The sequence below is a fragment of the Canis aureus genome, chromosome 31 (genome assembly GCF_053574225.1).
Source record: "Canis aureus isolate CA01 chromosome 31, VMU_Caureus_v.1.0, whole genome shotgun sequence".
Taxonomy (NCBI): domain Eukaryota; kingdom Metazoa; phylum Chordata; class Mammalia; order Carnivora; family Canidae; genus Canis; species Canis aureus.
In genome coordinates, this window is record NC_135641.1 from 27925456 (window position 1) to 27948664 (window position 23209).

At 40.5% G+C, this 23209-nt stretch overlaps 1 protein-coding gene across 1 annotated transcript in view; it reads left to right on the forward strand.

The window, feature by feature from the left end:
• Positions 1-221: 221 nt before the first annotated feature.
• The window catches only part of LOC144302289 (uncharacterized), a 303035-nt gene continuing 280047 nt past the window's right edge, over positions 222-23209 (forward strand). The window contains exons 1-2 of the mRNA XM_077879558.1: positions 222-511; positions 1364-1498. Of these exons, the coding sequence (XP_077735684.1) occupies positions 366-511; positions 1364-1498 (281 nt within the window). The 5' untranslated portion in view covers positions 222-365. The remainder of the gene's footprint in view (positions 512-1363; positions 1499-23209) is intronic.

Sequence of the window (23209 nt, forward strand, 5' to 3'; positions counted from 1 at the left end):
TGGGTGATTTTCAAGAATATTGAGGTGAAAAGGACTCTCTCTGCAGGGTATTGAATTTCCTGTAGATATTAGAGACTCAGAACTAATAAGATTCCGTTATTAATGCAATAGGATCTTGGTTTTACCAGCAGCATGGTGAAAACCGAGACGGTTGATAGCATTTAAATTTAATAATCTATACCCATTCATTTAACACATATTAATTAGTGTGTGCCAGATTTTTGGGAAAATACTTTAATGACCTCATCTTGCCCTCAAGCCACTGTAATCTGTAAAAGGGCAGATAAGAAAGGTAGATAAGCATCAAGAAGAAAAGTAATAAGTCTCTTCTAAGACTGGGATAAAAGGCTGTGTAATTCCAGAGAATGGAGACATTCAAGCCTTCAAGAACATCAAAGAAGTCTTCATCCAGTATTTGGCATTTAAATTGGACTTTGAAGGATGGAGATTTCATCATGCAACTATTGAGCGAAAGAATCCCCATGTGGAGAAACAGCATGAACAAAAATAAGTAAGTAAGCAATAATACAGTGAATAGTGAAAAATTCAGTTTGATAGGGGTGGCAGTAGATATTATAGAGAAGAGTTTTGTATGCCCAGAGAAATGTCAGGGGAGATGTTTTTACAAAGAATATTCATCATAGAAATTCTTTCTAGTGATGCCAAATTTATAACCATGAACAATGGCAGAAGGGCCAAAAAATGAAGAGCCCCACATAAGAAAGCAAGGAGCTGCTTCAGAATGGCTGTGAGTTCTGGAGAGAAAATACCACTGCATTTCTCGGAAGACATGAGTGTGACACTGCTCCAAAGGAAAAAAGAAAGGCACTGATTCTCATAACTAAAATTACATCTTGTCACTTTCCCTTTATTTCAGTGGCCATTCTACAGGCTTTAGATACATACTTAGAGGAAGACTGATCCAAATTCTCAACTATTCATATTCTTGTCCAGAAAGAAAATTCCATATCTGTTCCTGGGAGATAACATGTGCACATAGGTAAGGAAATAATAAATAGTCCATCAATCCAAGCAAATTAGGTTATAGCACCAACTTCCATCTCTAAAAAATACTATTTTAGGCAAATGAGGGCAATAGTTTTTAAAAACATATTATGATTTTGCAACTATCTGAATTAATCAAACAAATATCTTATATTTTGTTGTCTATTATGGTTTTCAAAGTAGGTTCACATCCACATGTTGAAATGCATCCTCAAGGATTCAAAGATTATCAGGGCATGGAAATTAAGCCTTTTAATTTTTCAGATGAGGAGACCAGGAATAAGATACTAAATGGCTTTCTGAGAAATCAAAGGTTTTTGAGGAGACCAAACAGCTGGTCCTCTCTTTTCTGTTGCAGATGTGGAAACAGACCTATGGAGGTGGTTGACTCTCCCAGAGACTCCAAGCTAGGAAGTGATGAAGTTGAGACTCATACTTTTCTTTTAACTCTTGAACCAGGAAACTTCCCTCTACACCCTGCTGCTTCTAAAGAGTAAGTGGGAGCTTTTCTTTTGATAATTTCCTCCAAATGACTCAGCAAACACTTGAATTCTATTTCCCAAGAATGTAGCCTCTTCCATTAAACTTTCTGTAGCCAGTGTGCCTCAGCACGGTTTGTTCCATCCTGCATTCTCATAAATGAATAAATTCTTCACCTGCAGAGGAGTGACATTTAAAATAAAGCCAAATAATTTTCTGTTTTAGAAAATGTCAAAGATGATCAGGGATCACTTCCAGGCTTGGAGCATGGTAGCAATTTTTTTTTGAATGACTCTGCAGTTTAAACCCATATGGGTTGATATAATCTCTGGGCCTCATCTGGTGAGTTGAAGTTTTGAAATTCACTTAATCCCTTGCTATCTTGGAATCAGTATCATACCCTAGATGGGCCAACCAAAGTTTAGTGTTTATGGTTATATATATAAGAAAAGATCATTGCAGGCTACAAATCAGCGGTGTACCCAAGTGCTATCTAACTGCTGGGAGAATTATTTCACAGTATGAAAGAAACAAGGGAAAAGAACACTTTGGTGCTTTACAGGCTTTAGATGGTCCAGATAATTTTGAAAATTCATCCAACAGGGAAAAATAACATTCAGTAACAGACCTGAAGACAGGGTTTATGACTAATTATTTATGATACACAAAATGTCCTATTTCCTAATAGACATCACATGTAGACTATAATTTGGATATATAAAAGATATTTTCTGTATTTCTGCCTCCTGGAGAGGATGGTAAGAGCCTGATGGGCAATTGGATCCATAGTCTCTTTGTCTATCCTCATTTTGTGTGATTTTGGCAAACAAAACAAAACAAAAAAACGACAACATAAAAACAAACCTCTTTGGTGCTTCAGTTTACCATTTTTTAAAACGATTTTTTTTTTTTTTTTGAGAGAGAGAGAGAGAGTATGAGCAGAGGGAGGGGCAGAGGGAAGGAGAATCCTCAGCATACTCCCCATTGAGTGCAGCTCCTGACAAAGGGCTCTATCCCAGGACCCTGAGATCATGACCTGAGCCAAAACCAAGTGTCGTATAGTTGAGCCACCCAGGAGCCCCTTAACATTTTTTATTGTATGTGTATAATTTCTGTTTTCAGGGCCTGCCAGATGTTGTACTATAAAAACTTTACATCTACTCTTTGTTTAACAAACATTTGCCTTATGATTTTGAGAGACAGCAAGTTTTCTCTCATATGCTGTTTATTAACATGTGCACAACTGCTCCAAAATGCACGTCAATCCTCTGGGGGATGAGACAGTTGGTAGGCAGGGCTGCGGTAGTGCTGGACTGGAATCCAGTCAGCAAAAAATGGCTGAAGGCACCACCCTTTCCTCATTTGAGAGGTTTGCATGTTTCCTCATCACACTTGCGATGTACTTCAGCTTACCTGGATTACAAAATTTTCTTTTGTAGAAAGCATTGGATTTTGCCTTCATTTCATGAAAGCATATTCATAAATAATTGAGAAACTTCAGTGTTTAGAAATCACAACAGGCCTTCTTCACTGGGCCTGGCATCAGGCTCAGGCCTTTAACATGGCTTACAGAGGCAGAGGACGATAGTGGCAGAGAAGTCAGAGTTAGACAAGAATATGTTTCTCTGAGATTATAGGACCCTTTATGGTGGCAAGTGATTGGTTCTTGTCTGGAAGACAGCGGGAGTGAGAAAACTTCTGGGAATTCCTATTGTGATAGGCTGGTGCTCTTCAATTTGTAGTTCACGGACATTTCCTAGGACAGGTGAATTCCATGAGAATGTTAAAAAAAAGAAATTTATCCAAGTAAATACAAGGGCTTGATCCCCCAAATGTTCTCTATTCTCATACTATGGCAGAGCATAACATAAAAATAAAAGTCCCTCACCCCATCTAATCCCTGCAGATCCAGTGCAAGAGGCAATCCCTTTTACCTTTCTTTGATTTACATTTTTCTGGCAGGTGCTTGGTATCCACGCATAAGAAATAAACATAATAACTCCATTTCTTGATTCATCAACCAACTTTTAACAGTAGCAGCTGATTCAAAAAACAAAAGATGCTGTTTGCTCATATATAAGCTATTCCTATCTATCTCTTCCCTTCTTTTATCACCCATTTTCTAAGAATTTTTCCTTAATTTTTACGGTTTATACACTTGAGACTTGTACAATTCGTTTATAAAGTAGCAAAAAATAAAACCGAACAATGTTTACATTATTAGGATTATGTAAATATTACTCACTGCAGTACCAACTTGTGTGATTGGATTTGTAAAGTAAAGGAAATGTAATCTGAAAACATTAAATCTGAGTCGCTTTACAGAGAATTTTCTGCAAGTCAAAGCCAAATGAGTTCTCTTTTCTTACAGTCCATTAATTGTTCAAAGTCATGCCATATTTTAGATCAATTCATGTCTGGACCATGAGGAAATGAGCCTTTCAGAACTCTGCCTAAGAGAGTGAGGATCCTTTTTGAGAAAATGTCAAAGGAAAGAGAGAATAGATCAGGACTGTTTGAGAAATGAGGTTTTAATTGTCAGAGCAGAGAGGTCTCCTGTAGACTTCATCTAACTCCTAGAGAGGATGCGTACAAGTGAAATGTAAGATAATTATTTTTACAATTTCTATAAGGCAGGTAGGGTGCAGGTGATCATTGCTTTGATAATTTGATGACTGAATAAAATACAAAAAGAGTAAGGAATATTTACAGAACTCTGCCCCAAAGTGAAATCTCTAGGACTTTAACAATACTTAATATTGGCAATAGGGCCTAATGGAGATTGTGGGGTTTGTTAGACATCACAGTCCATAAGGATAGCTGGAACAGGATGGAATGTAGTGGAAACAGTTACTATATGCAGTGGACATGGACGTAGCCAGAAGCAGCAAATGCGGACCCTTCAAAGGTAGCGGTGCCCAGAAAGGACTCTGCTGAAAGCAGTTCTTGCTTGGGAGACATGGGTGCACTCATTGGGTGTGGTTGTGTTCAACAGATAGTAAATTAGTTTACAAGAAAAATTAGTTTACAAGATAGAAAAGAAATGGTGGGATTTATATGGAAGATGAATAGTTTGTTCATGAGATCTCCCTGAAGACATAATTAGGAAAGGGGAGGTAGGGAAAAAGGTTAGTCAAAAATCAGTTATACTCATTTCTTGTCTTATATAGGCTCTTGATAAATACTGTAACATCTTAATATATATTTATATGAAGATATTTCTCTACAGCAATATGACAGCAAGGGGAACGTTGGGTTGAAGAAACTATGTTTGAGAGGATCTTGCATAACCTCTGTAAGGTTAACCAGAGCCTGATTTTACCAATCTATAAATTGGGGATAAAAAAAGACTCCTTCCTCGCAAGATATTCTAAGAATCAACGAGAGAGATGTGAAAATCGTATGTACACTCCAATGGGTCATTGAACTGTTAGCTTTCATTGTGTAAAATAATCTAATTTCAGAAAATTCTTTCCTCTGGATGCTTTCCCCTTCCCAAACACCAGGGGCTTCTTATCTTTTGCTGGTACAGCAGTGGTGATTGATATCATGCTCACCCCCTTCATCCATATAATTGGTGGATTTGCACTGCCCTGGGGCAGCCAAAGAAGGATATACTTTATAGTACTTTGAAGGGAATGTATAACCTCATTGTCCACACTGTCTGGGGCAGAATGTTCTCCTGCAGTGACAGTTCAAAACCCTTACTCTCAACCCCTAAGTAAATGTAGTTAACTTAGATTTATTAATAAACCTTTGGGAATTGTTGAAAAGTTTGGAAGGAAATTCGTGTCTGTTACTGTGAATTATTATTTGGATATTTCCAATATTTGCTTATTGAGCTTATGTGGGATAGTAATGTGAGTGGTGTAAGGGAGAGCACTAGAATAGGATTCATAAAAGGAGGGGCTCATTCTCTTTTTGTCTGCATAATTTTGAGCACATATCTATATCTCACTGAGCCTGGCACAGCATCTCAAATAAAGTATTTTCTCTTTCTAATAAGGACCTGGGGTATTGGAGACAGATGTAGTAATTAAATGGGAAGATTGCTGCATAGTGAGGCAAGATCGAAGCTTTGGGCAAGATTTTTGTCCTTTTCTGAATATCAAGATTTTGTTTGTTTTAAGTGCATAAGGAGGGGATCTTCCCAGTCATTTCTAGAATACTTAGCATTGTTTTATTTTAACTCTAATGTGAGCATCTGTGCTAGGGAGAAGAATGGTGCCCCAGAGATATTCGTGTCTTAATCCTTGGAATCTGTGACTATGTACGTTTTAGGGCAAAAGTAACTTCACAGATGTAAAACTTTGAGATGGGGATATTATCTGTGATTATCCAGACAAACTCAATCTAATCACATGGGTCTTTAAAAGCATAGCACCTTTCCCAACTAAGTCAGAGTAAGAAGGTGTACTTATGGAAAAAAGACATAAACAAGGACATGGATCCTCTCCTAGAGCCTCCTGAAGAGAACACAGTTCTGCTGACACCTTTATTTTAATACAGTGAAACCTGGGTTAGACCTCCCCTTTACATATCCATAAAATAATAAATTTGTGGGGGAATCCCTGGGTGGCTCAGTGGTTTAGCGCCTACCTTAGACCCAGGGCATGATCCTGAAGTCCCAGGATTGAGTCCCACATTTGGCTTCCTGTATGGAGCCTGCTTCTCCCTCTGCCTGTGTCTTTGCCTCTCTCTCTCTGTCTCTCTCTCTGTCTCTCATGAATAAATAAATAAAATCTTTTAAATAATAATAATAATAATCAATTTGTGTTTTACTCCCTCTGTTTTTCAGTAATTTAAAGGCAGCTATAGAAAATGAGTGCAGAATATATATCACTCATGTTATTAGCATTAATTTAGCTCTAATATGTAGTAGTTGCTATAGAGGACCCAGTGAAGGATCAGACGTGCCCAAGAGTCTTTAGTTAGGCTGAAGAGATGCATATTATGCAAACTCGTCTCTCAAGGGGGGGTGGGGAACCCAAGTATGAAAAGATAGCAAATGAAAGCTCATTGGAAATTCAGAGAAAGGGGAAGTGATACGTGCCTGGGGAGGGCAGGAGAAGAGGCGATTAGGAAGATTTCCACTGGAGTCATACTTTTAGAATTCAAACTTTAAGGATGTGCAGAATTTGACCATGCAAAGATGGGCCTACATTTAAAGTCTCAGGAATAGCACATGCAAAGATTCTGAGGCCAAAAATTATGACCTGGGTGTAAGAAATGGTAAATAAGTACCATTTGGCTTAGTTCGAGCATGAGAAATTGAATGTTAAGCGACCATTTTACATTATAATGACTGTAAGGCAGAATGAGAAATGTTTCCTATTATGCAATGTAAAAAAGCCAAATGTAAAATTATATCTGAGCTGCAACTTCAGCTTTGTAAATTATGTCTGCACATGAGCAAAGGCTGGAAGGAAATACCAGCCACAACAACATTTATTAATAGGCGGTATTAGGGTAGAAGCGTTCCAGTTAATTCTTCTTTTTTGATTATTATTATGTGAGTGATGGTTAGAAATGCATGAAAGTCATTTGTGGATGATTATATCTTGCAAATATGAGGGTCTGATGTGCATATACATAACTTAAAATAGAAATAGCTTGCACATTAGACTTGGTGGTCATTGTGTACAGTCTTTAATTTCTAGGAACCCTGCAAAACAAAGACAGTCAACAACTCTCTTTTCCTTTCTCATAATTATTAGCATTTGAAAGTAGACGTAAAATATATGTGCAAGGTGTTCCTACCCACAGCAAAAGACTCATCTAATAGGCAACCATCTGATAGGAAGGACTGATTTTGCAGCAGGACATTGTGATGACAAACCTTGGCTATCTGCAGAAAAAGTAAAATATGGGTTATTATTTAAATTAAAGAGATGAAATGCAAAGATTAAATAACGTTTCATAGAAGCCAACCTGTGCTCAAGGGACTCACTTATTAGGCAGTCTTGTGATAGAAAGTAAAATATATCCATCTCGCTGAAAAGCAATTTATTGCCCACCTCACTGTCTTGCCAACCTCAGCATTCTCTCAAGGTAGCTGGAAGCAGAATTAGTTGCAATAGTATTCATAGGTCTATCCACCTCTATCTATTGCCAAGATGAACTACATCTGTTTGCCTTGAAAGAGATGTTGTCTTATGACTTATTATGGTATGACTTCTTATGAAGCTACATACTCATTTGGCACTTTTACCAAATTAACTTTTTCTAATCATCAAAATGTGTGTCTGTGTATTGACATCTTCCGCAATGCGTTTGATTTCACAGCTGCTGCAAACACTAAGTAGAATGCCTTACTTGACTAAATCACTAAATCCTATGTTGAAATTAGAAGGGCATCTAGGAATCATTTATCAAGCCATCTTACTTTATGGAGGGGGGAAACTGAGGACCAGAAAGGGCAATGCTTTCATGAAATTTCATAGTAAAAGTTAATGGTGATGCAAGACTAGCAATAAGTCTTCCAATTCCCCATATGGTATGATTTCTAAGTAACATATTATCTTCTTGTTGGAAGCACAGATTGGGTTAAGGGGAAACAATTATAAGCATGTTCTAGAATGTTTAAGTGGGAAACTAAGTTTGACTTTGGGGAGAAAAAAGAAATTAGGTTTACCTCCCTTCCTTTTAGATGGGTGGTAATTAGCATGTTGCCAGATGGTGGAAACAGGGGGCACTGTTGGAGAGTGTATGAGGTTGATACTGCTCTGACCACATGTGGCATCTTTATTTTTCTTATTGTACTTAAAGCAAGGAATGGCACATGGCAGTTACTCACTAACATTCACTGAAATGACGGAGTCAATCAACAGTTAATACTGAAATGTCTATTGACTTTCTAAGGACACCGAGTCCAGTCAATGGCTCTGGAGGGCTGCAACACCATGGCAGGTCCTTATCCTCCCAAAAATTGATATCTAGTTGAAAGAATAGAATTTACAAAACAGCAACTGCTGAAAAAGAATTCACTTAATTGCAAGCTTACTTAGCATAGTTGCTAAGAAAAGGAATCAGAGACAACAATGATAGTAATCATCAAGAGTAATGATTTCAAAGAAAATGAGAGAGCTGAGCTGGGTCTTAAAGATAGGAAGGCTGGGGGAGTTGAGAGAAGATAATGAATCTCTTGACTTCTGTTATACCATTTTTTTTTTCTGAGTTTCTTTTTGCATTGTTGCTTGTTCTCTTGTCTCCTTCGTGAGCATATAATTTTCTGACCCCTTATATATTGGTGTTAACAGGCTCTCATTTCTAGGGGGTCCCATAAATTCTCTTATTTCTTTAGTTTGAGTTAGGTAACTGTCATTTGTAACAGAATAAGTTCTAGTTTGTCCTTTGAGTTTCTCTCTTTTTTTAATTTTTAATTTTTATTTTTTTTATTTTTAAAGATTTATTTATTTATGATAGATACAGGGAGAGAGAGAGAGAAGAGAGAGAGAGAGAGAGAGAGGCAGAGACACAGGAGGAGGGAGAAGCAGGCTCCATGATGGGAGCCCAACTCGGGACTCGATCCCGGGACCCCAGGACCGCACCCTGGGCTAAAGGCAGGTGCTAAACCGCTGAGCCACCCAGGGATCCCCTCTTTCTTTTTTTAACGTTAATCATGTTTCTAGATTTCCACTATTGTTTAAGATTTTACAATTACCTAAGAGATGATTTTCAAATCAATTTCTTGAGTCTGTATTTTATTCTTAGATATTTGGCAATGTGTAGAGACATTTTTGGTGGGCAGGGGAGAGGGACATTATGGCATCTAATAGGGTAAGGGCAGCATCCCTCAAGGCACACGATACCCCTTCCTCACTACTTCCAACACAGAATGATCCAGCCCATGCTGTCGCTAATGCTGAGATAGGAAAATACTGCCAAAAAGCCTTTTACTGTACAGTACAGCCATAATGCACCTTGGAGATCATCAACTCACCCATCACATTCTCCAATTGAGAATCTTGAAACTTGAGACACCTGCAGTAGCTAACCTCAAGTCCCATGGGAAACATATACCAGGGACAGAACAAAAATCCCACATCATGCAATTCCCATTTCAGTGCTGCTTTACATACAGAAAAAGACCCAGAATCTGGCCATAGTGTGCTGGAGGGGCCTCATACTAGCTTGTGAGAGTAAATTGTTAAATATTCAGAAAAACGTTCCCCTTATCAATCACAATGACTCACTGCGCATGCATTAAATATTAGTACTATCAGGAAAATATAATAAAAATTTAAAATTAAACTCTTGTAAATGAGTTTTCTTTTTCTACTGGTTTTGTCTATTATAGATTAAATTCTGAGTATGCAATCTTCTTAAAACAAGTGTAAGTTAGGTTGAAACAATTCCTCATTTTTGCTAGTTTGTTTTTTCCTTCATCAATTGTACTTTTTCCAGTAAATAAAACATGACTGTACCATTAACTTTTATATCATTAATCTGTTCCTAAAAATGGCCATTTTTTTCTTGATTTGATTTCTGTGGAATTTTGGCAATGCAACATGAATTTGATGATGTCACATCTGAGAGATTTCATGAAGTGGCAATCAGTGTAGGAAGTGAATAATGTACTTTTTTTATGCTGATTTATCTAGATAGACATATGCTTCTATTCTTTTATGCCATAAATAATTTGCTGGCATCTGTGACATACAAATATTACCCTAAAGCCTGTTTTTGTGAACTGTAACCAAGCCAAAGGAATAAGCCAACTATATGTTCCCTCTTTCTGATCAAATGCAAATTTTCTGTTTAAAAGGCAAATTTTCCATTATCAAAAGATGAATGAAATGGTCTTGGGTTTCATTTGGGTTCCTTCTTTTTAAAAAGTAGGAAATAATGTGTAAGCTAAGAATATGCAATGGGCCATTTTTCTTGATTATGAATTTGACACTCACAAAAGTTAAAACGAATTAACTAAAACTTTCTGCTTCTTATTAATTTCCTTTGCATTTTAGCCTATGATAGAACTATACTTATGGCATCCTAGAAGGCCAGAGCTGAATGACCTTTTAGGTTTATAATCCAATTTCTTGATTAAGTATATAGAAAAACTGAGACTCAAAGCTAGCAAATGACTTGACAAAAATAGTATAGGAAGGATCATCCTGCTCTTCCCACTCGATCCCAGAACATCTTGGCACTCATGATATCTGCCTTTACGATTACAAGGACAGAAAATTAAAAAGTATTCTCATCCACCTTGCATATCCCACACACCTTCCTTCTTTTTACCTGTTTACACTGAAGAGCCACAGATCTCTATCCTTTCTTTGCTACAAATTTCATAGGAGAATTTGATCACACCCCTCTTTGCTTAGATTTAAGTGACTTAAAATATAAGTGTTAATAGATAAAAGAATACCCCAATCTAGGAAGCATTTATATTTTCATAGATATTTGAGAGAGTCTCAGATTTTGTCTAATAAACTTTTTATTTTAGAAAGGTTTTAGATTTACAGAAACATTGTGAAGATAATAAGAGAGTTCTCATACCCTCCATACCCACTTCCCCCTATTATTAATCTCTTTCACTGGTGTAGCACATTTATCACAATTAATGAAGCAGCACTGATATGTGATTATTAACTGAAGTCTATACTTTATTCATATTTGCTTAGTTTTTAACCTAATTCTTTTTTTTTCTGTTCCAAAATTCCACCCAGGATAATAAGCTATTCTTACTTGTCATGTCTTCTTAGGTTCCTTTTGGCTAAGATGTTTCTCAGACTTTTTGAGGACTAGTACAGTTTTGAGGATTAGTACTCAGATACATTTTAGAACATCTCTCAATGGCAATTTGTCATGATGTTTTTCTTATGATTAGATTGAAGTGATGGGTTTGGGGAGAGGATTGCAGAGGTGAAGTGCCATCCTCATCACTTCATAGCAAATGTATATATATTATTAATCTGACATCACTATCAATGTTAAACTTATACTTAGCTAGAGTATGTTTATCAGGTTTCTCCACTGTATTCTTACTCTCTGTATCCATGCAGTACTCTTTGCAAGGAAATCACTGTGCCATCCACATTTAAGTAGTAGGCATATGCTTCGTTCCCTAAACAGTATCAGCATAAATTATTTGGAATTATTCTGCACAGCAGATTTGTTCATTCACTCATTCATTCATTCATTCATTCATTGTGTCAGTATGGACTCACAGGGTATAATTGAGCTTTGCCTATTTTATTGTTCAAATTGTCCCAGCATTGGCCACTGGGGGTTCTCTTAGTTGATTTCTGTATCCATTTGACATTCTCCCATTATGGTGTATTTTGAGTACTTCCTTATTTTCTGGCAAAAGGAGATGCTCCAAGTTCATCTTGTGTATTTCTCTCCCTAGTTAGAATCAATGATTTCATGAAGGAGCCCTGGTTCCCTTATTGGAAAATGGCATTTAAAACCATTTAAATTTTCCATTTAAACAGTATTAAAACCATTCATTTAAAACTTGATATTTATTTATTTATTTATTTATTTATTTATTTATTTATTTATTTTTAAGTAGGCTCTATACCCAACATGGGGCTCGAACTCACGACCCTGAGATCAAGAGTCACACTTTATCAGCTGAGCCAGCCAGGCACCCCTAAAACTTTGTATTTAAAACCAAGATCTGTGTCCTAATTGTGCTTATTGTGACTGGTTTATCATTGATTCTAGGCTCTCTCACCTGACAAAGCAAGAAAATACATATGTGTATGCTAACCTGTGTAAATATACTTATTCCTAAATATTACTGTATGTAACTATTTGTACCTATGTAAAGTTAAGTATGAGTTCATAGCATTGTCTCCAACTCTACTCCATTGTCACATGGATCATTCTAACCCCCTAATTCTGGCTATCTGTAACTTCCCACTATAAGAGTATGACACTTGGCTCCCACCATCCATAATCTATTTATTTAATTGTTAAATTGCAGTATATATGCACAGTGGTTTCAGAACTAACTCAACCCCTGTGAGAAATGACTTTGGAAATCAAGTACAGTGCTTATGTACATTTCCTTTTGACATACTCTTACAGAACACACTCATTTCTAGAGTTACTCAGGTCAGCTCCTTTCCCCTCACCCCTTCAGTGAGATTATTTCATAAATTTGTAGTACAGTTAGATTTTAGTCAGAATCTGCATTCTTTCTTGGGATTCTTCAACTTTATAAATACTTTTCCTGAAATTTCATACACTGATTCACACTTCATAAATTTCTATGGGTTTTGACAAACGTGTAATGCCATGTATCCATCATTACAGTATCATATAGAATATTTTTACCACCTTAGATCACTTCTGTTTCACCTATATAATATTCTTTCCCCGCCACTCTACAAATCCCTACCAACCACTGATCTTTTTACAAACAGCTCCATAGTTTTGCTTTTTTTTTTTTTTTTCAGAATGTCATATAATGAGAATCATACAGGATGTACTAGCTTCTTACACTCAGAAATAGGCATTTAAAATTCATCTGTGTTTTTATGTGGCTTCATAGGTCATTTCTTTCTTTCTTTCTTTCTTTTTTTAATCACTGAATAGTATTCCATCGTATGGATGTACCACAGTTTGTTTAGTCTTTTGCCGTTTGAAGGACATCTTAGTTGCTTCCAGTTTTTGGCAACTATGAATAAAGCTGCTATAACATTTGTGTGTAGATCTTTGTGTGGGTATAAGTTTTTAAGTCAGTTGGGTAAATGCTTAAGTGTGAAATTGCTAAATAATATGTTAAGACTATATTTATCTTTATAAGAAATTGCCAAACTGTCTTACAAAGTGGCTGTACCAAAAAAAAAAAAAAAAAAAAAAAAAAAAACAAAAACAAAGTGGCTGTACCCTTTTGCATTCCCATCAGCAATGAAGGAGAGTTCCTGTTACTTTGCATCTGTGCCAGCAATTGGCACTGCCATATTTTAGGTATTAGCTATTTTAATAGGATTGTAGTTTTGCATTTCTCTGAGGATGAATATTTGTGCAGCTTTTTGTATGTGTATCTTCCATATGTATATCTTCTTTGGTGAGGTGTATCCTAAGCTTTTGCCCAATTTTTTTTTTTAACTGGGTTGTTTGTTATTGTTGAGTTTTAAGAGTTCTTTGTATATTTTGGATAGCAGCCCTTTATCAAGTGTGTCTTTTGCAAACATTTTCTCCCAGTCAGTGGGTTGTTTTCTCATTACCTTGACATTGTTTTTCACAGAGAAGGAGTTTTTGTTTAAATGAAGTTCCAGTTTATCAATTTTTCTTTCATGGATCATGCCTTTGGTGCTCTATCTAAAAACCTGTTGACGTAACACAAGGTCATCTAAGTTTTTTCCTATATTATCTTCTAGAATTTCTATAGTTTTTCATTTTGCTAAGCCTATGATCCATTTTGAGTTAGTTTTGTGAAGGATATAATATTTAGAATCATTTTTTTACATGTGGGTGTCCAGTTGTTCTGATACATTAGAGACAATATGTGCTTCATCACATTGCCTTTTGCTCCTCTGTCAAAGATCAATGGACTATATTTATGGTGGTCTATTTTTGGGGTGTCTATTCTTTTCCATTGATCTAATTTTCTATTCTTTGGCCAATACTAGGCTGTTTTGATTACTGTAACTTTATAGAAAGTCTTAAAATCCGACAGTGTTCTTGTCTAACATTATGCTAGCTCTCCTGGGTCTTTTGTTTCTCTGTTTGAACTTCATAATTAACTTGTTGATATCTATAAAATAACTTTAACTTGGTGGGATTTTGGTTGGTATTGTATTGAATCTATAGATCAAGCTAGGAGTATTCTGTTTTTTTTTTTTTTCTTTCCTTTTGTTATGTCTTGTAAGTTTTCTGATGAAAGCCACTTTTGTTATATTGGACAACAGAAGTATGTAGAGGACTCGATTAATATGTGAGGGTTAGTTTACAGATTAGTGTGAGGATTTATTTCAAACTAGCCAGGAGGTAAGCTATGTTTAATGTTTGTTTTTGCTATAGGTACTAGAGGTTTCAAATGCCTCATGTGTCTTTGTCTTTGTCTCTCCTCCTTACTTTGTGGCTTTCTCCTCAGGGGGAGCTTATGTTTCATAGGCTTTTCTGCTATAACTACTGTTATTATACAGAGCCCTGTTGCGTAGCACTAAGGCATGGCGGTAGGGGAGTGTCCCAAAATGATCCAATCTAGATTTTTTTTTTCTTTTAGTAGGCCTGTGCACCTGGCTATGGCCTTTATAAGTGATTTGATAAGGGATATGTTGGGCTTTTCTTCTCCCCCAACTTCAACTCCTTCCTTGGTTACAGAGTTTCCAACTTATTCCTTTGAAGCCTGTCATTATTCATTGATTAGGAATTCTGAAGAGGATTTGAGTGGAGAGGAATTCCATTTCCCCAACTTGGATATGGCTTCAGAATTGTGCTTAGGCAAAATAAATCCCCCTGGCATGTAGGCATTTGTGATGGAGAAAACTCGGGGTATAGTTCACAATGGTTCCTCTCCCTTTCCCCTGCCAGGACCTGATATTCTCTGGGATCCTCACAGTGAGAACTTTCTAGCCTTTCTGGAGGAGAAGCCCACAACAATGTGGAGCTCTTAAAGGACTGCACTCCTCAGATTTCCTCACTGTCATGCTAGTCCACAGTCAGCCTCCAGTAGTCCATCCAAATGGCCATTTACAGTTTCCTTCCAGTTTAGGGTCCAGCGGCTTTGGCTCCAAGTAAGCAGATCTTAGCTGATATCACTTTATGGATTTACTTGTCTCTCCAGATTTCAGGGATTGCAATTTGCCCTACGACCTCAGTTATCTGATCAATTAAAAAAAAAAAGTCATTGATTTTTAGTTTGTCCAGCTTTTTCTTGTTGACAGCTTCTAAACGCTTTACATAAAGCTGATCCCAGAAGTTCTCCCTCAAATATGAATTTTTGAACTTTTGGGCATAGACTAGTGGGGTTGCTATTTGAGAGTGAGCATGGGCTTTAGGTTATGCCAATGATTCAGGTTACTGATCCATTCATGTTTAAATTGTTGTCAGAGGTAAAATAATCTCCCTGTGTGTTTTCGCTTCCATAAGTTAGAATGAGAGTTGCAGTATGCTATCTTTAAGGGTGCTACTGGCTTATGTATAAAATTTTCAGGTTCAAAAGTCTCCTCTTAGAATTCCTCTTATGACAATTCATGGTTTCTCTCTAGTGTCTGGTTCTGCTCAGACTTTTCAGGTAGAGACAGGCCTTATTCTGGTCCCTCACCATCAGGCTTTCTGCTGGCCTGGAATAATGTCCAGTCCATATGGCAAATGACTTCCTATTGCTTTGGAGTCAGATAGTGGTATTACATCCCATCAAAGCTGGTGGAAGCCTGAATGATCTTCCAGTCTATATTCCTCTGGGAGACTCAAGGAGCCTGTCCTTTAAGGACACCACTTGGAAAATAGCTGCTTTTCCAATATGTCCCTTTTATAAATGTTTTATGGCTTTACTACTACAACCATTTCTTGAGCTCTTGCCGTGTATAAAGCAGCATTCTATGCCTTACACATATTGTCTCATTTAGTCTGCATATGACCCTCTACGTCAGAGAAATATTTATTTTATTCATGTGCTGATTGCCATTTTGAGAGAATAACTGGTTCACTTTTCTACTGATTGTATTTGGATGACCTGGGGTTTAAACTCAGATCTGTGTCATTACCAGGCTTGGGTTCTTTCTCCTTATTCAGTCTTTGGTGTTTGGGTTTCTTGTTGTCTTAAATTTGCATGTTTCATTATCTGCAGTCACCTTCAACCAGAGCATATCTTTTCATGTGATTTGCATTCACATTTCATAACTCAGAGGGTTTGTTGGGTGGAAATATCATCCTTTGTAACTAAAGAAATAGAATGTTCTGCTGGGTGTTGCATGATGTCAAGAGATATGAGTGGTGGTTTAGATCTTCTAAGTAGCTGCGTGACCTTGAGCAAGTCACTTTTTTGTAACACCTACCACTTGCCAGATACTGTTCTAGGCGCTTTATATATATTAGCTCATTTTCCCCTGTCTCAACAACCTTGTAAGACATACAGTGTGCAAATGCAATTTTACAGTTGAGAAAACTGAGGCAGAGAGAAGTAAAATAACTTGCCCCAGGCAAGTTATTTTGTTGGTGGCATTGCCAGGATGAAAGCCTAGTTGGGATGGTTCCAGGATCCAAATTTCTAACCATGACCACCACCAGGCAATGCGGTCTTATTTATGCACCAATTATTTATTCCCACAAACCTTTATTAAAAACCTATTGCACTGATGTTAAGTTCTGGGAACATAGGAAAAAAAAAAAAATGAATCTGGCTCTGCCCTAATAGAGCCCACGGTCTCCTAAACCCTTGCCACTAGAAATGCTCTTGCTCCCAGCAGCAGGGCAGCACTTGGGAACTTTTTAGAAATGCATACTTTCAGGCCTCACCTCAGACCTACTGAATCTTTTGCACAACAAAATTGGAGAAGCACTGAGGTAGAGCCTGGACACTAAAGGGTAGACTGCGGCCTTTTGTTTCTTCTTCTGGGCTCTGGTTTCTTCACCTGTAAAAGAGAGGAGGAACCCCTGGGCTCTGATACTCCTCCATGGTACCTTCTAGGTCACAGGCCAGACTATGGAAGAGGCAGTGAGCTGAGAAGAAAAGGATGCCAGTGGCCTGGGTGTGGGGGGCCCCGGCCTGCGGGACAGGGTGCCCGGGGGGGGGGGGCGCTGCCTGCGGGACAGGGTTGGGGGAGCCGGGCCTGCGGGACGGGGGGGGGGGGGGGGGCGCCTGCCTGCGGGAAAGGGTACGGGGGGGTGTGTCCTGCCTGCGGGACAGGGTGGGGGGGCACTGCCTGCGGGACGCGGGGGGGGGGCCTGCCTGCGGGAAAGGGTCGGGGGGGGGGTGTGCCTTGCCTGCGGGACAGGGTGCGGCGGGGGGTGATGCCCTGCCTGCGGGACAGGGTGCGGGAGGCACTGCCTGCGGGACAGGGTGCCCGGGGGTCGGGGGCGGGTGCTGCCTGCGGGACAGGGTTGGGGGGGCGGACCTGCAGCACAGGGTTGGCGGAGCCAGGCCTGCGGGACGGGGGGGGCGGGGGTGGGGGGCCCTGCCTGCGGGAAAGGGTACGGGGGGGGGGTGTGCTTTGCCTGCGGGACAGGGTGCGGCGGGGGGGGTACCCTGCCTGCAGGACAGGGTGAGGGGGGCACTGCCTGCAGGACGGGGTGCGGGGGGGCCCTGCCCGCGGGACAGGGTGCGGGGGGGGGCCTGCCTGCGGGAAAGGGTCCGGGGGGGGGGTGCCTTGCCTGCGGGACAGGGTGCGGCGGGGGGTGATGCCCTGCCTGCGGGACAGGGTGCGGGGGGCACTGCCTGCGGGACAGGGTGCCCGGGGGTCGGGGGCGGGTGCTGCCTGCGGGACAGGGTTGGGGGGGCGGACCTGCAGCACAGGGTTGGCGGAGCCAGGCCTGCGGGACGGGGGGGGCGGGGGTGGGGGGCCCTGCCTGCGGGAAAGGGTACGGGGGGGGGGGTGTGCTTTGCCTGCGGGACAGGGTGCGGCGGGGGGGGGTACCCTGCCTGCAGGACAGGGTGAGGGGGGCACTGCCTGCGGGACGGGGTGCGGGGGGGCCCTGCCCGCGGGACAGGGTGCGGGGGGGGGCCTGCCTGCGGGAAAGGGTCCGGGGGGGGGGTGCCTTGCCTGCGGGACAGGGTGTGGAGGGGGCCTGCCTGCGGGACAGGGTGCGGGCGGGGGGCTGCCTGCAGGACAGGGTGCGGGGGTGGGGGGCTGCCTGCAGGACAGGGTGCGTGCCGTCCTTCCGCACCAGAGATCAGCGCCAGGGCCTGGGTTTCCATCATTCTCCAGGTTTCCGCAGGGGCTGAGGAGATCAGGTTGGGCCCAGGCAGCTGGTATCGCCCCCGGACAACTTACAGGCTTTTCTATCTATTTGGAGAGCAGAGAGCCTCGCGCAGCTCCTGCTGGAGGGGGCAGGGACGTGAGAATTCAAAAGGGCTGTGTCGTGAATTTTGGAGGGAATTTATCGCTGACAAAAGGCTGCAATACTGACGGTGGGAGGGGGTCGCAGCCGCTGGGGTGGGGGGGGCGCGGGGCGGGGACGCGAAGGACGCGCGGAGGTCGCCGGCTGCATCCCCGCCGGCCCCGCGATTCCCGTCTTCCCGAGGCAGGGCTCAGGGAGCCACCACCCTGGGGAGCTGGGACTGCTTCCTGGGGGACGGGGACGGGATGCGCGCGGGCGGCTCCCCCGCACCCCCCCCCCCCCCCACCCAGCACCGACCTTCGGTTGGGCCAGGAGTGGCAGGAACCGTACAGGTTCACAGCCTTCAGCTCGGTGCGCTGGGCTTGATCCCTCACACCTCCCTTTGAAAGGCGAGGGGTGGAAAGGGCCTCTTGGGCATGTCCACAGTTTCCTGGTGCTTGAGCTAGGCCCTGCCCTGGGGTAGATCCTTTGCACCTGCCCCCCTCTGAGACCCGGGACACCCCGTTGGCGGGGTGGGTGTTACAGTCTTTATACAGTTGCAGAGCTTGGGCAGAGTCTCAGAGAGAAATCTGGGAGGGAAGAGTCTTCATCCAGCTGCATCTTTTTTTTTTTTTTTAATTTTATTTATTTATTCATGAGAGACACACACACAGAGAGAGAGGGAGGCAGAGACCCAGGCAGAGGGAGAAGCAGGCTCCATGCAGGGAGCCCGACGTGGGACTCGATCCAGGGTTTCCAGGATCACACCCGGGCTGAAGGTGGTGCTAAACCGCTGAGCCACCTGAGCTGCCCCCGCGGCATCTTTTTAAGGGTCTCAGGAACCTTTGGCAGTCCGGTTCCAAGACTGCAGGTTGAGGTGTTGTAAGAGCTGCCCAGGCTGGATGCTCGGAGGGGCCACAGTGGGTCTCCTTGGGGAACCGAGCAAGAGGGGTGACTGACTGCCAGGGCCCCAACTGTGTGTGTGAATGAGATCAGCTCTGGAAAATACAAACAACCCTCAGGGATCTGGCAACTAGAGCTGAAAATGAGGGTGGGAGACCAGAGGAATGGGCTTGGCTGAGTAGGCCAGGACGGAAGCCATTGCCTCCCCTTTGCCAGGACAGAACCCGTCAGTGCTGACTGGCGATGGTCTGGCAGTAGAATTATGGTCTAATCCTTTCCTTGTGTACACATCACTTTCTAGCTTTAAGATTTGCTGACTAGAACATTTAGAAAGTTAGGGATTTGCCCACTCTGGGACCTGAGGATCCTCAAGACACTGCATCTGGAAGGAATCTTAGACTCCCCTGGACCCTCAAATTCAAACATCTGATTTGGACAATAGGGGACTGAGCCCAGAGGGGGAAAGAAACATTGCCAAAGCTAGTGGCGGAACAAGGGAGGCCTAGGTTTATGTTGCCCAATAATGCATCAAGTTCTGGGGACCACACCAAGGGTTTTCCTTTTCATGTTTTATATGCGTGTATGTATATTGTATATTTACATGTGCTTACAATGTATACCTACATCAGACATATGCATGTCTGTGTCTTGACACACACATTTATTTCCCCCAGCATATTTATTTCACAAACTATGCCGACTATATTCCTACCTTGAATGCTTGAATGTGGTAAAAACAAGATTACTGCACATACTCTGTAAATGCTCAACTGTGGGAACCTTAATTAGAAAAGTTATAATGATCGTTGTCGATAGAGCTGTGCTTAGAGTGCAGCTGTGCCTGTTCTTTCCTGTTAAGGATTTTACCCAAGGAGATTTTGAAGTTGGAGATAATTAGATTTCGGAGGTTGAAGGTCAGAGAACAGGAGAGGAGAGATATCAACCCTCAGAAAGCCTAAGTGTTTTAGGAAAAACAGTCTGGTTGGAATTGAACATTAGTTACAAACAAAACCTAAATTGCCATAAGGTGTTTTCTAGAAAATACCAGGGTAATTTGCCATCGCAGTGCAGGGAGCATTTCACTGGGAGTCAGAAGACTTGAGTCCTATTTCCATAAGTGACTTACTGGAGGCAGGTGCCTTAGAAGGACCTCTGTGTACCCATCTGTAAAATGAGGAATTGGCATTGATAAGTTTAGGGTCAATGTCAGGAACTAGCTACTTCTCTAGTAACTTCAAGCTAATTTTTTTTCAATGTGTGTTTATTCGTTTAGCAAATATTTATGGACAGCCTATTATGTGGGAGATATTATGCTGGGTCATGGGAATACTGTGGAGAATAGGATATAAAATTCCATTAGGAACTCCAAAACCTTGTCAGGATATTCTTAATTGTTATGCTTTTAAGTGTTCCCTTTGTTCTAGACATTAACAGACTGTCCTCTCATCCAAAGTCAGACACTGGATAATAAATGTATATTGTACTGAGGAATTGAGAGGACTGAGCAACATGCAAATAGAAGAACAGGAGATCCAGGGCCAAGATGTTACAGGGAAAATATGATATAAGAGGAAAATTAACTGATTAAATAGGGCTGAGGCATAAGCACACATCACAGGTCCCACGGAGGCCAATATATACAAATGGTAAAACGAGATGGTACAGTCAGCCCAGTGTTCTCAGTGTGGCCGTGGATCAGCCACTTTAGAATCTCTGTGGGCTGGTTGAAATGCATGTTGAAGATTCTAGCTTGAGTTCTCTGGGAGCAGAACCTGGGGATGGGATAGATATCTGATTGGTAACGAATAGCAAATACTCTAGATGTGTCTTATGCACGCTAAACTCTGAAAACCGCTGGACTAGGTAATTGTACATATTGCAAATAATTACAAGAAGTGATATTTGGCAGGATATAATGAGTAAAGCATTGATGAGTCTTACTCCTAAAATTCAGAAAACCAACTTCAAAATAAGTAACATAACATCCATAAATTTTCCACTTTTAATTTGTAGAACAAGTATTGATTGGGATACTAGGTAATACACACACACGATTTATGTTGCTCTGATTTATGCCCTGCTATGAGGAACTATTAGAAATGAATTCCCTGACCTCCATTTTTTTCTATTCATTAAAAGAAAAAGTGTCCTTGTATCTATGGAGAGGCAAGAGGAGAGCTTAAAAGAAGAGAATACTGAGAGATAGAAAAAGAAGATGATATTTTTCCTAAATATAAAATCATACTTAAGTATAATACATAGATTTTTGTTTCATGTGGCTCTAAGGATTAATATCAAAACAATTTAATTATGCTGAGAGAAAAATACTGAAAGAAGAAAAATTCCCTAAATTGAGTTGCCTATAAACATACATATGTATTGTGAAGGAACAAACAACTAAAAAGAAATTAATTTTTCAAACAATTTTCTTGAGCTTGGCAAGGCTTGTTCTTTGCTTGTCACTTTGGCAAGCCAGTTCCTTATTCTTTCACAAGATGGTGCTGTGAAATGTGACTTCCCTTCGCTGCTAGAAATACAAGGTGCCTTTGGTAAATTTTGGAATAATTGCAAATTTAGCTGCCAAACCCTCTGGTTACTTTCCAGTTAACGGTAAAGTGTTTGTCGGTGACTTTCTGATCGTTTGTTATTGGCCATGACAGAAAGAGCAGAAAATGAGAAAAAAATATGAAAAAATATACGTCTATTTTACTTTTAAGACAGGGAGCAAAATCCTTACAGTAGTTCTTGTCCATGTGTCCCAAAGTGACAAATCTCTAGTTAAAACTCCCACAAACATAACAGGATGGCAAAAACATGAAAACAAAAAATCCTCACTGTGCTTGATTCATCAGGACTAAAGCCAGTTTCTTTTTTCTTCCCCTTTCTATTATTTGGAATTCTATAATTAAAAAAAATATATGTGAAATCTATCAGAACTGAAGGCTAATGTGTTAGATTTGTAGAAATCTAGCTTAATGTGGTGAATTTGTGGGGGAATTTGTGTTTGGAGTTGTGACAAAATTGTTGTGAATAGAATATCATTGTGTACTTTTTGTTCATGAAAATGTACATATAATTCTGATTGTTTAATTATCTCCAATGCATTTTTGGTAAACCTCTCAAGAATATGTTTATTTTATTTTTTTGAATTGCCTGTGGGAAAGACATTTGCTATTATTTACAGTTTAAGGTAGGGTAAATCTACAGAGAGGTCAGAATGAATGAGATTTATTGTTATTTTTGTTTCTATTTCTCTGTTTTGTTTCTGTTTCTCTGTTCTTTGTTTCTTTCTACCTAATCTGGGGAAATTTCCTTAGCGTTGAAAATATTTTCTTTTTTGTGGTGGTGGTAAGGAATGGAGAGCTAACCATTTTTACCCCATTTTTGCGTTGAGAGTAATAGTCCTCATACATCTATAACCACGTGGTTTTGTGTTCAGTGGTACAATACTTTAGAAACTGAAATATAAGTAAAATAACTAATAGCAGAATGTTTAGAACCAAAAGGGGATGTAGAAATAATCAAGTTGGTTGTCTTTTGTGATACAATTAAGATATATAACCTTGTCTTTTGTCCCTGGGTCCTGGCACAGAGCTCTCAAAACACTTGGAATTTCCCAAGTGATAGGAGTGTCTTGTTATGCACAAGGGACACCTTTTGACCATATCTGGGTTTATGCTGATGAGGTGGGTCTTGGGAAACATCTGGAGAGTGTCAGGATGGGGCTGGTTGCTGGAAGAAAAACCAATAACTAGAATAGAGGATTAAAACTTTTAGGCCCACCTCCAACCTCCCAGGAGGGAAGAGGGGCTAGAGATTTTTAATCATCAATGGCCAACGATTTAATCAATCATATCCATATGATGAAACTTGGATA